Raw genomic sequence first — 17,910 nt, forward strand, 5'->3', positions numbered from 1 at the left:
TGACCGAACATTGTATTTTGTACATGTAACCAATTCAGATTTGAACGCTCATAACCCTAACTACCCACATCCAGGTTCCAACCACCACCAAATACACATTCAAGTATTTCATTTTGACCGAAGATTGTATTTTGTGCACGTAACCAAACCAACTTTCAATGCTCCTAACCCTAACCACCAACAGCCAGGTTTAAACCACCTCGTAATACAGATTCATGCATTTCATTTTGACCGAAAACCGTATTCTCTAACCCTAACCAAAATCCCACTTCAACGCTCGTAACCCTAACTACCCACATCCAGGTTCCAACCACCACCAAATACACATTCAAGTGTTTCATTTTGACCGAGGATTGTATGTTGTACACGTAACCAATTCAGATTTGAACGCTCGTAACCCTAACTACCCATATCCAGGTTTTAACCACCACCAAATACAAATTGTATTTCATTTTGACCGAGCATTGTATTTTGTACATGTAACCAATTCAGATTTGAACGCTCGTAACCCTAACTACCCACATCCAGGTTTTAACCACCACCAAATACACATTGATCTGTTACATTTTGACCAAAAATTGAATTTTGTACCAATAGAATAACAACCACCTGAAGAAAAATAGATAGAAAAGTGTCACTTCAGTATTCTGTCCTACATTCTAATTCCGATACGTAACCATGAAGATTGCAATTACCAGTCTTCGGGTTATATAGTATTATTGTTCTAGACACTACTGAGCAATATTGAATCGCTGGATAGATATGCATGTCTACTAGGACAATATGTAAAGCAAACACTAATGGTGAAATTGGTTACTACTGTTTGTGATAGCTTGAGAGGTATAATATCAATCGAAACAGAAACTGCATCACAGTTTGAAATTGAGATTTGTTGGTATGGTTTGCTATGATTCGATTTGTATGCACACTTGTTGTGACAGAATGTAAATCAGGAATACTAAACAAGATTTGTGAGAATTTTTGGCAATCGCTTGATACGTATGCATACAAATCGGAATGGCAAGTAAAGTGCATACCGATAAGAAAAACTTTCTGTATCATGGTTGAATACTAAATAGGAGTCGATACCTGTCAGGAAAATATTCGAATCAGTAATTAGCAGTGAACTTGGTTGATATCATTAATAATTGGTTCATACTTACTAAAGGTACGCCACCTCGCGACCCTGAGGTCCCCTTCTCTCCCACCTATGTGTAGTATCTAGGCACCTCCAGTAATTAGTTAATTTTGTGTTTGCCGTCTCATGTTCTGTTTTCCTGGCCATGTCACATAAATGCCTAAATCTTGTTCTGGAGATCAATTTCCGATTTTCAATGCCAGGTCCAGTGCCAGCTCTAATGCCCACTCCGGTGCGAGCTAAAATCAAGGTCAACCCCAGTGTCAGCTTCGGTCTCGACTCAAATATATTCCAGCTCTAGCCGGAGCCGCCCGAATGCCATCTCTAATGCCCACTCCAGTGCCAGCTCCATTAGATGCCGGCTCCAGTGCCAGCTCAGATACATGCCAGCTCCAGTGCCCGCTTCTTTGCAAGCTCCAGTGCCCGCTTCTCTGCAAGCTCCAGTGCCCGCTTCGCTTCCAGCTCCAGTACCAGCTCTGATGCCGCTCCGGTGGCAGCTCCGGTACCCGCTCCAGTACCCGCTCTGGTGCCAGCTCCGGTGCCAGCTCTAACCCTCACTCCTGTGCCCGCTCTTGTGCCCACCCCTGTTCCCGCTCATGTTCCTGCTCGTCTTCCCGCTCTTGTGTCCGCTCCGGTGACCGCTCGAGTGACTACTCCGGCGTTCGCCTCGATGCCAGCACCTGTGCCAGCTCCAATGCCAGCTCCAGTGCCAGCTCTGATATATTCCAGCTCCCTTCACCATTCCTCCACCACACTGGCACCTCCTCTTCCGCTCTTACTGGTCTTCCCTCTCCCTCTTCGCACTCCCCGCCAACTACTGTTCGTCTCTCTCGCCTATTCTGCTCATATTTAACTACTAAATAGCTATATTTATTATTTAATCATAAAGGGTCCCGTTGGTTGGGCTGGTCTCATAGGTAAGGTCAGGGTTAGGGTTTGGGCTTGGCAGGAAAATGTGCAGGGTAACGGCCCTGAGCAGGCAGGGTAACGCCCAAAAAAGGTAGGGTAACGCACAAAAAAGGTAGGGTTACACACAAAAAAGGTAGGATAACGGCTCAGAGCAGGCAGGGCAACCGCACTAATCGGGTAGAGTAACCATCTCAAAATAGGCAGGGTAACAGAACAAAATCGGGCAGGGTAACTGCACCAAACACACGAATTTGATGTGTCGTGCTTACAAAACACCCCTGTCGCTGTCAACCAATCAGATTGTAGCAATCTCAGAAGAATTATATTCCAGTACGTATTAGATACATTCTTATCAGAACAGCAAATTTAACAGTTATTGACAAACAAAACCTTTTGTATTATTTACAATCCTTTGATGAGTATGTATCAGAACAGCGAGTGTATCAGAAATTCAAATTCTCATTTGTTACAATCGTTCATGAAGGTTTGAAAGCTATGAATATTTATTGGCACAGTAAAATACTGAAATTGATACTCAATGTATTTGATGGCTTGATTGGTATACCATGTTCTGGATCAATATTGAATAGATTGAATACTGCACTACGGTTTGCAAAATATCTTCTCCCAAAACACGAGGTTGCGGCTTTCCAATCCATTCGGAAATATATACAATCTATGCTCATATTCTGAACTTGAGAGTGAACAATATTCAGCACTTATCTCTAAAACTCATTGTTTTAATTGATAACAGTCTTTATAACATGTATCCTGATATTTTGTATTTTGTAAAAGGGTAGGAATTTGACGATGTCCGTAAGATAATATCTGTTCCACCTCACCTACCTAGTAACAGTATGCGCCCAAATTCCCCCAAGCCTTTAGAATTAGGATTATGAATGCTTTTGATTGAGAATATCATATTCGAGCTGACTGGCGATCAGTATAGCACTCAATTGCTTGAATGTTCTCAGTGTAAGCCAATTCAGATCCCAAAACCTTGTCCGATTTCATAGATCGATTGAATAATGTAGTAGGTTACAAAGGGTCGAATTGATCAGAAAAATTCTATGGATTTCTAGAAGTTTCCGTCGATTTTAAGGGTATGAGTTACTTGAGATTTGTGATTGCTAAGCTTTCTTTATGTATATTAAGGGGCTTTGCCCTCGATTCTATTCTTTTTCTCTCTCTTTTCTTCTCTTTCTTTTGGTACGCAAAGGCTTAGGTAATCTACGCTGGCTATTGCTATTCAAGTACTATTTTCTCTTCCTTTATAAGGAGGCCATCTCACTTCTCCGACCTTCCCACCGCTAGACCTAAACTACTGTAAGTTTCTCCAACCCCTCTCACTCATTAACCTACCAGCCCCTATGACCATCTCCCGTACCCTGCGGAATACTCGCTACCCAACTCCCTAGGATTACGTTGCGTCGTAATCCGCACCAGACGCCATGTCCACCCTCAACCGACCTACATGGGTCTCATCTAACAAAATCGAGTAGTTTAACAATCAATACGAATAGAATACTGCTGCCCTGTTTGACCACCTCCCTACTATGTTTTAAAGCATCCGACACAAGAGGGATAGTGCTCGTACACTGCTCTCTGCCATCCACAAAACCATTGGCTACCTGGAAGAGCAAGTAATACAGGTCAACCTTGACCTCAATGTTGACCACACCACCTCCGCCCCCAATGTTCCTATCCCCATTTTCGCTGCTACTGCATCAACCACTGTCTCCACCTTTGGGTCTGAAACTTTCCCTGAAAAGTTTGATCGCATCCGGACCAAAATCTCCGGATTCGTTACCCAACTCCGAATAAAGCACGAAGTCAACCATAATCGGTTCCGCAATGGGACAGCAAAGGTTATCCATGCGGTCAGCTGTTTGGAGGGAAGAGCCCTTGATCAGGTAATACAACTTGTTAGCGCCAATCCTGCTGACTTCTTTTCCTCCGTCACCTTCTTTGTCGCCCACATGAAAGGCTCATTTAGAGACCTAAATACCCAAAGTACCATCCACCGCCAACTCGTCCCCCTGAGGCAAGGCAAAGGAGACTTTGCCACCTACTACTCGCAGTTTATCAGAAACATGTCTCACTTGAATTACAATAAAGGGGTCAAGATTGACGAATTGGCGGAAAGATTGTCTGACAACTTTAGAGACGTCATGACCTATCGAACAGACAGACCCAATATGGTGGAAGCATATACGACCATGTCAGTGACGATCGATAAAAACATGTGACTGAGGTACTACGATGAGGCACAACCGTGATTTGCTTTCGAATAGTGTAAATAAAGAGAGCGAGTTTTGATCATACTCGTTCAGAAAGAATAAAAGGGAGTTTGTATGTTTGAACGTTCTCAAGTCTAGAAAATTATAACTTTAAGGGGTCTTCTCTCTATTAAAGATCCGTTGATGATGAGAGGCCAACCTGCGGCAACACCGAGTCCCTTATAGGAATACGGCGCATTTGCTCAAGTTCTTTTTCCGACTGACAGTCTGCCTATTGATAGTCAGGGGTACAGCAACTATTTTCTATCAGGGGAGAGGAGAGTAACTACGACACCTTGGATGAACTTCTGTCTGAGTCAAATCATTCAATTTGCTGAAAGCTGTGGTCGGAATCTTAAGAACTATTGGAAACAGCCGACCAGATAATAATTGTTTATTCTAACTTTATTAGAACCGATTTGGGTGTTTGTAAACCGAAGTTTTGCTTTAGTAGCTTGAGTCGCACTCCCACTCCCCAAAGATACTCTGGAGCAAAACAGGAGCATTCCGGCAGTTTGACACTGCGGAGGTTAGTGTTGGGGATTAAAACGAGTTTTTGGAATTAGATTTTCCATTAACTCCTGGACACCACCAGAATCATTTCTGTCGTGCTAAAGCATGGTCTTTCGGCATCGGTTGGAGATATATGAAACCTGAAAGATTCGACTGCCTAGGTAGGGAACTCCCATCCTGGGTTCCCTGTGCTATCAGCCATCTTTGTACTTCTGTTCCAGGCTTGCTCGGCCCCCTATTTTTGATTTGTAAGACTTCTTACTCATTGAGATCACTGTCCTCTATACCAATAAAGGTAGGAGCCTAACTGCCCTAATCTTCACGCGTCGATGAAGAACAAGCTGCTGTTACTTTGGGTCGGTGGCTTCACTGATGGAATAGGTTCTTTTGTAACAGCCTGATAGTGGCCTTGTTACATTACTCCCCTCTATTGTAGACTCGTATTGAGTCCACTGTAGTGTTACTGGAATATTAGGATTTGGCATAGAAGAAAAACTGTAGCTCTATTGGTGATTACGTATAAACTACATCTCTGTTTCTATCTCCATCAGAGCAAGAAAACTCTAACATGAAATGCCTTTTAAAAACAAAGAAAATGACATATTCTCCACTCTTGTCGTAGAACCTTCCGTTCCATTAGTGGAGATTTCGATGTTAGCAAGAATCTCTCTTTTTCCCTTGTCTTTTTTACGCGGGTTTCCTCATGCTTCGGTTTTCTATCGTTTCTTGCATTGTTATCAGTAAAAAATTGTATCCGAACTCTGTGAGACCGATGAAAAACCTGGTACAGGAGAGTTGGTTTTTGTTCCCGGATTTCTTCTGGGATACAGAGCTATTTACGCCGTGTTTTGAGGATCCCCAGAGTTTCACCGTATTTTCCGAGGTTTTTGTGGGTATTTTTAATGAAATTCTTTCATGGCCTCGTCGGCACTTCCTTGCAGAATTTTGTATGGTTCTCAGGAGTCTTCCGAACGATAACCCTCCCAAACAATGCGATACTCTACAAACATTTTCTAATGCCCAGCCTGTTGCCATCAGCTATTAGCTGTTTCTTGGAGAGCGTAACTGTATTCTCCTTCGACCTCATCTGGAGTAGGAGAGACTTCAGTGCGTTGAGGGTATCTCAGTCCCTGATAGGACTCCAGCAGAAATATTTGGAAGACATCATGAATGTTCCATTGAGAGGGAAGCTTCAGACTGTAGAACGCAACAACAAGTTTCTCATCAACCTCAAAGAGACATAGTTTCTTGTAGTCAAGCTTGCTTGAGGGTCGATCGGCAATCATATCGCGTCGGTCCATCATCACCTTATACACATCTTTAGGTTCTGGAGCTTCCATATGCTTCTGGTCATACCATTTCTTCTGCCGGGCCTGTGCCTGAAAAATATCAGTCCTCATAGTTTTCCAAAGAGCTTTCCACTTGAACTTTAGTACGGTACTAGAAACATTGGCATTGTCCAGCTTCCTTCTGCGCGAATGCCAATCGGAATCAGGCTCGAACCCATAGTTCGCGTAGAACTGAGATACTTTAGTGGACTATTGGGTTGCCGTTTTGTAGGCGTACTGTGCAAGCGGCAGTAACCCTGCCCAATCGTCCTACTGGTAGGACCAAAAGTTTCTGAAATATTGTTCTAGCGTTTGATTGACCCTCTCAGTTTACCTCTCAGCTTGAGGACGATATGCCGTAGACAGACAAAGGTTGACTCCGAGAACCTTGATCAATGAATGCCAGAACTTGCTTTCGAATCTGAAGTCCCGATCAGAAATGATTACTTCGGATAGTCCATGTAGTCGCCATATTTCTTGAAGGAATATATGCGAAAGTTCCTTGATTGTTGCCTCGGTCTTGAGCGGTATGAAGTAGGTGATTTTTGTAAAGCGTTCAACAATAACCCCGATACGGGTATAGGCTTCAGATTCTGGCAAACTAACGAAAAAGTCCATCGAGATGGAGCTGCAAGGAGTATTGGGGACCTCTAAATATGGTAGTATCCTGTGCTTTTCATGACTGGAGCTTTTATTGCTTTGACATGTATCGCAACTCCATACGTATTCTCCCATATCATTGTCCATCTTTGGGCAAAAGAACAGTCCCCGAAGATGCTCTGCAGTTTTGAATTGACCCATGTGGCTTGTGGGCTTCGAATCATGTAGGGCGCTCATGATTTTTGGTTTGAGCTCTCGGTGATTTGGGATGTAGCATCTTTTCTTCTAAAAGACATTACCGTGTCTCAAAGTTAGGTTTCGGTTTACTGTCTTACCGAAGGTGTGATCCACAGCCTCCTCCGAGGAGAATTACTTAGGGTCTGAAGCTGAATGAGGCCGGATTTTGTCCAGAAGCACCGGTGTGAGTTTGCAGACCTGAGGTGACTTTGGGCGTTAAGATTTGATCGTAACGGTTGGTGGTTGTACAGAAACCATTCTGCTAGGGCAACTTAGGACAGGATTGTTCGGTTGGGCGAGAACCGTACCCGTACAATTCCCGATTCCGTTGCTATCCGTTGGCCAAAACGAATAGAATCCATCAGCATCGTCAGGTATGTGGGTAAAAGGCAACATGATTTTGATATCTGGAGCGGAGGTAGTGGGTGGGGGCTGTTGAGTGTTAGCTCGGGTAACCTAGTGCTAGGGGTAGATAGGGTTAACTGGGATGACAGCCCAAATAAGGGTTACAGGGCAAATCAGGGTTAACTAGGGTTAACTAGGGTTAGCTAGGGTTAACTAGGGTTACGGGCCGAACTAGGTTAACTAGGGCTAGCTAGGGTTAACTAGGGCTAGCTAGGGTTAACTAGGGTTACGGTCCGAACTAGGGTTAACTAGGGTTACGGGCCGAACTAGGGTTAACTAGGGTTAACTAGAGTTAAGGGCCGAACTAGGGTTAACTAGGGTTACGGGCCGAACTAGGGTTATGGGCCGAACTCTAGTAGTCGAATGTCGGACAGGATTTTGAGGTTGCCCGGGAACCGTCGCCCCACAATTCCGGGCTCCGTGGCTATGGGTCGAACAGGACGACCCGAGTCCATTCCCATCATCAGGTATGCGCGTACAGGGGGTCGTGGTCGTGATTGCGGGGGCGGAGGTGGTGGTTGGGGGCTGTTGAGTAGGGTAACTCACTCTAGTAGTGGAATGTCGGACAGGATTTTGAGGTTGCCCGGGAACCGTCGCCCCACAATTTCGGGCTCCATGACTATGGGTCGAACAGGACGACCCGAATCCATTTCCATCATCAGGTATGCGCGTACAGGGGGTCGTGGTCGTGATTGCGGGGGCGGAGGTGGTAGTTGGGGGCTGTTGAGTAGGGTAACTCACTGTGAGTCTTGGCAACCCGTCCTGGTTCACTCCATCACCGACACTCACAACAATCGACAACTGCACCGTACCGAGCGTGCCTTCTCTATCCTACAATCATGACGGCGTTCAAAACTGAATCATGCCGTGTTTCCCCATCTTGTGGTTCGATGAAATACACCAATGTCGGATTCTGAACCCCGGGTTACCGTATTGGGCGAATACCACTTCGACGCTCGTAACCCTAACCGCCAACAGCCAGGTACAAACCACCACCAAATACAGATTTATGTATTTCATTTCTGCCGAAAATTCTATTTTGCACACCTAACCGAAACAGCTAGCAGCGTTCGTAACCCTAACCGCCAACAGCCAGGTTTAAACCATCTCGTAATACAGATTCATGCATTTCATTTTGACCGAAAACTGTATTCTCTAAACCTAACCAAAATCCCACTTCAACGCTCGTAACCCTAACTACCCACATCCAGGTTCCAACCACCACCAAATACACATTCGTTTCATTTTGACCGAACATTGTATTTTGTACACGTGAGCAAACCAACTTTCAACGCTCGTAACCATAACCACCAACAGCCAGGTTTAAACCACCTCGTAATACAGATTCATGCATTTCATTTTGACCGAAAACTGTATTCTCTAACCCTAACCAAAATCCCACTTCAACGCTCGTAACCCTAACTACCCACATCCAGGTTCCAACCACCACCAAATACACATTCAAGTGTTTCATTTTGACCGAGGATTGTATGTTGTACACGTAACCAATTCAGATTTGAACGCTCGTAACCCTAACTACCCATATCCAGGTTTTAACCACCACCAAATACAAATTGTATTTCATTTTGACCGAACATTGTATTTTGTACATGTAACCAATTCAGATTTGAACGCTCGTAACCCTAACTACCCACATCCAGGTTTTAACCACCACCAAATACACATTGATTTGTTACATTTTGACCAAAAATTGAATTTTGTACCAATAGAATAACAACGACCTGAAGAAAAATAGATAGAAAAGTGTCACTTCAGTATTCTGTCCTACATTCTAATTCCGATACGTAACCATGAAGGTTGCAATTACCAGTCTTCGGGTTATATAGGATTATTGTTCTAGACACTACTGAGCAATATTGAATCGCTGGATAGATATGCATGTCTACTAGGACAATATGTAAAGCAAACACTAATGGTGAAATTGGTTACTACTGTTTGTGATAGCTTGAGAGGTATAATATCAATCGAAACAGAAACTGCATCACAGTTTGAAATTGAGATTTGTTGGTATGGTTTGCTATGATTCGATTTGTATGCACACTTGTTGTGACAGAATGTAAATCAGGAATACTAAACAAGATTTGTGAGAATTTTTGGCAATCGCTTGATACGTATGCATACAAATCGGAATGGCAAGTAAAGTGCATACCGATAAGAAAAACTTTCTGTATCATGGTTGAATACTAAATAGGAGTCGATACCTGTCAGGAAAATATTCGAATCAGTAATTAGCAGTGAACTTGGTTGATATCATTAATAATTGGTTCATACTTACTAAAGGTACGCCACCTCGCGACCCTGAGGTCCCCTTCTCTCCCACCTATGTGTAGTATCTAGGCACCTCCAGCAATTAGTTAATTTTGTGTTTGCCGTCTCATGTTCTGTTTTCCCGGCCATGTCACATAAATGCCTAAATCTTGTTCTGGAGATCAATTTCCGATTTTCAATGCCAGGTCCAGTGCCAGCTCTAATGCCCACTCCGGTGCGAGCTAAAATCAAGGTCAACCCCAGTGTCAGCTTCGGTCTCGACTCAAATATATTCCAGCTCTAGCCGGAGCCGCCCGAATGCCATCTCTAATGCCCACTCCAGTGCCAGCTCCATTAGATGCCGGCTCCAGTGCCAGCTCAGATACATGCCAGCTCCAGTGCCCGCTTCTTTGCAAGCTCCAGTGCCCGCTTCTCTGCAAGCTCCAGTGCCCGCTTCGCTTCCAGCTCCAGTACCAGCTCTGATGCCGCTCCGGTGGCAGCTCCGGTACCCGCTCCAGTACCCGCTCTGGTGCCAGCTCCGGTGCCAGCTCTAACCCTCACTCCTGTGCCCGCTCTTGTGCCCACCCCTGTTCCCGCTCATGTTCCTGCTCGTCTTCCCGCTCTTGTGTCCGCTCCGGTGACCGCTCGAGTGACTACTCCGGCGTTCGCCTCGATGCCAGCACCTGTGCCAGCTCCAATGCCAGCTCCAGTGTCAGCTCTGATATATTCCAGCTCCCTTCACTATTCCTCCACCACACTGGCACCTCCTCTTCCGCTCTTACTGGTCTTCCCTCTCCCTCTTCGCACTCCCCGCCAACTACTGTTCGTCTCTCTCGCCTATTCTGCTCATATTTGACTACTAAATAGCTATATTTATTATTTAATCATAAAGGGTTCCGTTGGTTGGGCTGGTCTCATAGGTAAGGTCAGGGTAAGGGTTTGGGCTTGGCAGGAAAATGTGCAGGGTAACGGCCCTGAGCAGGCAGGGTAACGCCCAAAAAAGGTAGGGTAACGCACAAAAAATGTAGGGTTACGCACAAAAAAGGTAGGGTAACGGCTCAGAGCAGGCAGGGCAACCGCACTAATCGGGTAGAGTAACCATCTCAAAATAGGCAGGGTAACAGAACAAAATCGGGCAGGGTAACTGCACCAAACACACGAATTTGATGTGTCGTGCTTACAAAACACCCCTGTCGCTGTCAACCAATCAGATTGTAGCAATCTCAGAAGAATTATATTCCAGTACGTATTAGATACATTCTTATCAGAACAGCAAATTTAACAGTTATTGACAAACAAAACCTTTTGTATTATTTACAATCCTTTGATGAGTATGTATCAGAACAGCGAGTGTATCAGAAATTCAAATTCTCATTTGTTACAATCGTTCATGAAGGTTTGAAAGCTATGAATATTTATTGGCACAGTAAAATACTGAAATTGATACTCAATGTATTTGATGGCTTGATTGGTATACCATGTTCTGGATCAATATTGAATAGATTGAATACTGCACTATGGTTTGCAAAATATCTTCTCCCAAAACACGAGGTTGCGGCTTTCCAATCCATTCGGAAATATATACAATGTATGATCATATTCTGAACTTGAGAGTGAACAATATTCAGCACTTATCTCTAAAACTCATTGTTTTAATTGATAACAGTCTTCATAACATGTATCCTGATATTTTGTATTTTGTAAAAGGGTAGGAATTTGACGATGTCTGCAAGATAACATCTGTTCCACCTCACCTACCTATTAACAGTATGCGCCCAAATTCCCCCAAGCCTTTAGTGTTAGGATTATGAATGCTTTTGATTGAGAATGTCATATTTGAGCTGAGTGGCGATCAGTATAGCACTCAATTGCTTGAACGTTCTCAGTTTAACCCAATTCAGATCCTAAAACCTTGTCCGATTTCATAGATCGATTGAATAATATAGTAGGTTACAAAGGGTCGAATTGATCAGAAAACTTCTATGGATTTCTAGAAGTTTCCGTCGATTTTAAGGGTATGAGTTACTTGAGATTTATGATTGCTAAGCTTTCTTTATGTATATTAAGGGGCTTTGCCCTCGATTCTATTCTTTTTCCCTCTCTTTTCTTCTCTTTCTTTTGGTACGCAAAGGCTTAGGTAAACTACGCTGCATATTGCTATTCAAGTACTACTTTCTCTTCCTTTATAAGGAGGCCATCTCACTTCTCCGACCTTCCCACCGCTAGACCTAAACTACTGTAAGTTTCTCCAACCCCTCTCGCTGATTAACCTACCAGCCCCTATGACCATGTCCCGTACCCTGCGGAATACTCGCTACCCAACTCACTAGGATTACGTTGCGTCGTAATCCGCACCATACGCCATGTCCACCCTCAACCGACCTACATGGGTCTCATCTAACAAAATCGAGTAGTTTAACAATCAATACGAATAGAATACTGCTGCCCTGTTTGACCACCTCCCTACTATCTTTTAAAGCATCCGACACGAGAGGGATAGTGCTCGTACACTGCTCTCCGCCGTCCACAAAACCATTGGCTACCTGGAAGAGCAAGTAATACAGGTCAACCTTGACCTCAATGTTGACCACACCACCTCCGCCCCCAATGTTCCTATCCCCATTTTCGCTGCTACTGCACCAACCACTGTCTCCACCTTTGGGTCTGAAACTTTCCCCGAAAAGTTTGATGGCATCCGGACCAAAATCTCCGGATTCGTTACCCAACTCCGAATGAAGCACGAAGTCAACCATAATCGGTTCCGCAATGGGACAGCAAAGGTTATCCATGCGGTCAGCTGTTTGGAGGGAAGAGCCCTTGATCAGGTAATACAACTTGTTAGCGCCAATCCTGCTGACTTCTTTTCCTCCGTCACCTTCTTTGTCGCCCACATGAAAGGCTCATTTAGAGACCTAAATACCCAAAGTACCATCCACCGCCAACTCGTCCCCCTGAGGCAAGGCAAAGGAGACTTTGCCACCTACTACTCGCAGTTTATCAGAAACATGTCTCACTTGCATTACAATAAAGGGGTCAAGATTGACGAATTGGCGGAAAGATTGTCTGACAACTTTAGAGACGTCATGACCTATCGAACAGACAGACCCAATATGGTGGAAGCATATGCGACCATGTCAGTGACGATCGATAAAAACATGTGACTGAGGTACTACGATGAGGCACAACCGTGATTTGCTTTCGAATAGTGTAAATAAAGAGAGCGAGTTTTGATGATACTCGTTCAGAAAGAAAAAAGGGAGTTTGTATGTTTGAACGTTCTCAAGTCTAGAAAATTATAACTTTAAGGGGTCTTCTCTCTATTAAAGATCCGTTGATGATGAGAGGCCAACCTGTGGCAACACCGAGTCCCTTATAGGAATACGGCGCATTTGCTCAAGTTCTTTTTCCGACTGACAGTCTGCCTATTGATAGTCAGTGGTACAGCAACTATTTTCTATCAGGGGAGAGGAGAGTAACTACGACACCTTGGATGAACTTCTGTCCGAGTCAAATCATTCAATTTGCCGAAATCTGTGGTTGGAATCTCAAGAACTATTGGAAACAGCCGACCAGATAATAGTTGTTTATTCTAACTTTATTAGTACCGATTTGGGTGTTTGTAAACCGAAGTTTTGCTTTAGTAGCTTGAGTCGCACTCCCACTCCCCAAAGCTACTCTGGAGCAAAACAGGAGCATTCCGGCAGTTTGACACTGCGGAGGTTAGTGTTGGGGATTAAAACGTGTTTTTGGAATTAGATTTTCCATTAACTCCGGGACACCGCCAGAATCATTTCTGTCGTGCTAAAGCATGGTCTTTCGGCATCGGTTGGAGATATATGAAACCTGAAAGATTCGACTGCCTAGGTAGGGAACTGCCGTCCGGGGTTCCCTATGCTATCAGCCATCTTTGTACTTCTGTTCCAGGCTTACTCGGCCCCCTATTTTTGATTTGTAATACTTCTTACTCATTGAGATCACTGTCCTCTATACCAATAAAGGTAGGAGCCTAACTGCCCTAATCTTCACGCGTCGATGAAGAACAAGCTGCTGTTACTTTGGGTCGGTGGCTTAACTGATGGAATAGGTTCTCTTGTAACAGCCTGATAGTGGCCTTGTTACATTACTCCCCTCTATTGTAGACTCGTTTTGAGTCCACTGTAGTGTTATTGGAATATTAGTATTTGGCATAAAAGAAAAACTGTAGCTCTATTGGTGATTACGTACAAATTACATCTCTGTTTCTATTTCCATCAGAGAAAGAAAACTCTAACATGAAATGCCTTTTAAAAACAAAGAAAATGACATATTCTCCACTCTTGTCATAGAACCTTTCGTCCCACTAGTGGAGATTTCGAGGTTAGCAAGAATCTCTCTTTTTCCCTTGTCTCTTTTATGCGGGTTTCCTCACGCTTCGGTTTTCTATCGTTTCTTGCATTGTTTTCAGGGAAAAATGGTATCCGAACTCTGTCAGACCGATGAAAAACCTGGTACAGGAGAGTTGGTTTTTGTTCCCGGATTTCTTCTGGGATACAGAGCTACTCACGCCGTGTTTTGAGGATCCATAAAGTTTCCCCGTATTTTCCGATGTTTTTGCGGGTATTTTTGATGAAATACTTTCAGGGCCTCATCGGCTCTTCCTTGCAGAATTTCATATGGTTCCCAGGAGTCTTCCGAACGATAGCCCTCCCAAACAATGCGATACTCTACAAACACTTTCGAATGCCTAGCATATTGCCATCTGCTATTAGCTATTTGTCGGAGAACGTGACTGTATTCTCCTTCGACCTCATCTGGAGTAGGAGGGACTTCAGTGCGTCGAGGCTATTTCAGTCCCAAATAGGACTCCAGCAGAAATATTTGGAAGACGGCATGAATGTTCCATTAAGAGGGAAGCTTCAGCGTGTAGAACGCAACAACAAGTTTCTCATCAACCTCAAAGAGACATAGTTTCTTGTAGTCAAGCTTGCTTGAGGGTCGATTGGCAACCATATTGCGTCGGTCCATCATCACCTTATGCCCATCTTCAGGTTCTGGAGGTTTCATATGCTTCTGGTCATACCATTTCTTCTGCCGGGCCTGTGCCTTAAAAATATCTGTCCTCATAGTTTTCCAAAGAGCTTTCCACTTGAACTTTGGTACGGGACTGGAAACATTGGCATTGTCCAGCTTCCTTCTGCGCGAATGCCAATCGGAATCAGGCTCGAACCCATAGTTCGCGTAGAACTGAGATACTTTAATGGACTATTGGGTTGCCGTTTTGTAGGCGTACTGTGCAAGCGGCAGTAACCCTGCCCAATCGTCCTACTGGTAGGACCAAAAGTTTCTGAAATATTGGTCTAGCGTTTGATTGACCCTCTCAGTTCACCTGTCAGCTTGAGGACGATATGCCGTAGACAGACAAAGGTTGACTCCGAGAAGCTTGATCAATGAATGCCAGAACTTGCTTTCGAATCTGAAGTCCCGATCAGAAATGAATAATTCGGATAGTCCATGTAGTCGGCATATTTCTTGAAGGAATATCTGCGAAAGTTCCTTGATTGTTGCCTCGGTCTTGAGCGGTATGAAGTAGGTGATTTTTGTAAAGCGTTCAACAATAACCCCGATACGGGTATAGGCTTCAGATTCTGGCAAACTAACGAAAAAGTCCATAGAGATGGAGCTGCAAGGAGTATTGGGGACCTCTGAATATGGTAGCATCCTGTACTTTTCATGACTGGAGCTTTTATTGCTTTGACATGTATCGCAACTCCATACGTATTCTCCCATATCATTGTCCATCTTTGGGCAAAAGAACAGTCCCCGAAGATGCTCTGCAGTTTTGAATTGACGCATGTGGCTTGTGGGCTTCGAATCATGTAGGGCGCTCATGATTTTTGGTTTGAGCTCTCGGTGATTTGGGATGTAGCATCTTTTCTTCTAAAAGACATTACCGTGTCTCAAAGTTAGGTTTCGGTTTACTGTCTTACCGAAGGTGTGATCCACAGCCTCCTCCGAGGAGAATTACTTAGGGTCTGAAGCTGAATGAGGCCGGATTTTGTCCAGAAGCACCGGTGTGAGTTTGCAGACCTGAGGTGACTTTGGGCGTTAAGATTTGATCGTAACGGTTGGTGGTTGTACAGAAACCATTCTGCTAGGGCAACTTAGGACAGGATTGTTCGGTTGGGCGAGAACCGTACCCGTACAATTCCCGATTCCGTTGCTATCCGTTGGCCAAAACGAATAGAATCCATCAGCATCGTCAGGTATGTGGGTAAAAGGCAACATGATTGTGATATCTGGAGTGGAGGTAGTGGGTGGGGGCTGTTGAGTGTTAGCTCGGGTGACCTAGTGCTAGGGGTAGATAGGTTAACTGGGATGACAGGCCAAATACGGGTTACAGGCCAAATCAGGGTTAACTAGGGTTAGCTAGGGTTAACTAGGGTTACGGGCCGAACTAGGGTTAACTAGGGTTAACTAGGGTTAACTAGGGTTACGGGCCGAACTAGGGTTAACTAGGGTTAGCTAGGGTTACGGGCCGAACTAGGGTTACTAGGGTTAGCTAGGGTTACGGGCCGAACTAGGGTTAACTAGGGTTAGCTAGGGTTACGGGCCGAACTAGGGTTAACTAGGGTTAACTAGGGTTACGGGCCGAACTAGGGTTAACTAGGGTTAGCTAGGGTTAGCTAGGGTTACGGGCCGAACTAGGGTTAACTAGGGTTAACTCTAGTAGTCGAATGTCGGACAGGATTTTGAGGTTGCCCGGGAACCGTCGCCCCACAATTCCGGGCTCCGTGGCTATGGGTCGAACAGGACGACCCGAGTCCATTCCCATCATCAGGTATGCGCGTACAGGGGGTCGTGGTCGTGATTGCGGGGGCGGAGGTGGGTGGTGGGGCCGTTGAGTAGTAACTCACTGTGAGTCTTGGCGACCCGTCCTGGTTCACTCCATCACCGAGACTCACAACAATCGACAACTGCACCGTACCGAGCGTGCATTCTCTATCCTATAATCATGACAGCGTTCAAACTGAATCATCCCGTGTTCCCCATCTTGCGGTTCGATGAAATACACGCATTTAGGATTCTGAACCCCGGTTACCGCATTGGGCGAATACCACTTCGACGCTCGTAACCCTAACCGCCAACAGCCAGGTACAAACCACCACCAAATACAGATTTATGTATTTCATTTCTGCCGAAAATTCTATTTTGCACACCTAACCGAACCAGATGGCAATGCTCGTAACCCTAACCGCCAACAGCCAGGTTTAAACCACCTCGTAATACAGATTCATGCATTTCATTTTGACCGAAAACCGTATTCTCTAACCCTAACCAAAATCCACTTCAAGGCTCGTAACCCTAACTACCCACATCCAGGTTCCAACCACCACCAATACACATTCAAGTATTTCATTTTGACCGAAGATTGTATTTTGTGCACGTAACCAAACCAACTTTCAACGCTCCTAACCCTAACTACCCACATCCAGGTTTCGACCACCACCAATACACATTGTATTTCATTTTGACCGAGCATTGTATTTGTACATGTAACCAATTCAGATTTGAACGCTCATAACCCTAACTACCCATATTCAGGTTCCAACCACCACCAAATACACATTCAAGTATTTCATTTTGACCGAACATTGTATTTTGTACATGTAAGCAAACCAACTTTCAACGCTCGTAACCCTAACCACCAACAGCCAGGTTTAACCACCTCGTAATACAGATTCATGTATTTCATTTTAACCGAAGATTGTACTTTGTACACTTAACCAAACCAACTTTCAACGCTCGTAACCCTAACCGCCAACAGCCAAGTTTACACCACCTCGTAATACAGATTCATGCATTTCATTTTGACCGAAAACCGTATTCTCTAACCCTAACCAAATCCCACTTCAACGCTCGTAACCCTAACTACCCACATCCAGTTCCAACCACCACCGAATACACATTCGTTTCATTTTGACCGAACATTGTATTTTGTACATGTAAGCAAACCACTTTCAACGCTCGTAACCCTACCGCCAACAGCCAGGTTTAAACCACCTCGTAATACAGATTCATGTATTTCATTTTGACCGAAGATTGTACTTTGTACACATAACCAACTAACTTTCAACGCTCGTAACCCTAACCGTCAACAGCCAAGTTTACACCACCTCGTAATACAGATTCATGCATTTCATTTTGACCGAAGATTGTATTTTGTACACATAACCAAACCAACTTTCAACGCTCG

The 17,910-nt window shown here is 44.4% G+C and overlaps 8 protein-coding genes across 8 annotated transcripts; 4 read left to right on the forward strand and 4 right to left on the reverse strand.

Annotated features, from left to right (window-relative positions):
* Positions 1–1,493: 1,493 nt before the first annotated feature.
* Positions 1,494–1,820, forward strand: H6S33_004135 (uncharacterized protein; the record flags this gene model as incomplete). Its single annotated transcript, XM_044835509.1, has 1 exon — positions 1,494–1,820. A coding segment is annotated over one exon (327 nt), but the record flags the coding sequence as incomplete, so codon positions are not given.
* A 1,807-nt stretch (positions 1,821–3,627) lies between these two features.
* On the forward strand, positions 3,628–4,296 carry H6S33_004136 (uncharacterized protein; the record flags this gene model as incomplete). Its single annotated transcript, XM_044835510.1, has 1 exon — positions 3,628–4,296. A coding segment is annotated over one exon (669 nt), but the record flags the coding sequence as incomplete, so codon positions are not given.
* A 1,577-nt stretch (positions 4,297–5,873) lies between these two features.
* H6S33_004137 (uncharacterized protein) lies at positions 5,874–6,359 on the reverse strand (the record flags this gene model as incomplete). Its single annotated transcript, XM_044835511.1, has 1 exon — positions 5,874–6,359. A coding segment is annotated over one exon (486 nt), but the record flags the coding sequence as incomplete, so codon positions are not given.
* Positions 6,360–6,554: 195 nt separating this feature from the next.
* On the reverse strand, positions 6,555–6,785 carry H6S33_004138 (uncharacterized protein; the record flags this gene model as incomplete). Its single annotated transcript, XM_044835512.1, has 1 exon — positions 6,555–6,785. A coding segment is annotated over one exon (231 nt), but the record flags the coding sequence as incomplete, so codon positions are not given.
* Positions 6,786–10,035: 3,250 nt separating this feature from the next.
* Positions 10,036–10,388, forward strand: H6S33_004139 (uncharacterized protein; the record flags this gene model as incomplete). Its single annotated transcript, XM_044835513.1, has 1 exon — positions 10,036–10,388. A coding segment is annotated over one exon (353 nt), but the record flags the coding sequence as incomplete, so codon positions are not given.
* A 1,768-nt stretch (positions 10,389–12,156) lies between these two features.
* On the forward strand, positions 12,157–12,838 carry H6S33_004140 (uncharacterized protein; the record flags this gene model as incomplete). The annotated part of the gene is made up of 1 exon (XM_044835515.1): positions 12,157–12,838. A coding segment is annotated over one exon (682 nt), but the record flags the coding sequence as incomplete, so codon positions are not given.
* Positions 12,839–14,558: 1,720 nt separating this feature from the next.
* H6S33_004141 (uncharacterized protein) lies at positions 14,559–14,900 on the reverse strand (the record flags this gene model as incomplete). The annotated part of the gene is made up of 1 exon (XM_044835516.1): positions 14,559–14,900. A coding segment is annotated over one exon (342 nt), but the record flags the coding sequence as incomplete, so codon positions are not given.
* A 186-nt stretch (positions 14,901–15,086) lies between these two features.
* H6S33_004142 (uncharacterized protein) lies at positions 15,087–15,374 on the reverse strand (the record flags this gene model as incomplete). The annotated part of the gene is made up of 1 exon (XM_044835517.1): positions 15,087–15,374. A coding segment is annotated over one exon (288 nt), but the record flags the coding sequence as incomplete, so codon positions are not given.
* Positions 15,375–17,910: the final 2,536 nt, after the last annotated feature.

Source organism: Morchella sextelata, assembly GCF_020137385.1.
Source record: "Morchella sextelata strain SCLS chromosome Unknown scls_16, whole genome shotgun sequence".
NCBI classification, from domain to species: Eukaryota; Fungi; Ascomycota; class Pezizomycetes; order Pezizales; family Morchellaceae; genus Morchella; species Morchella sextelata.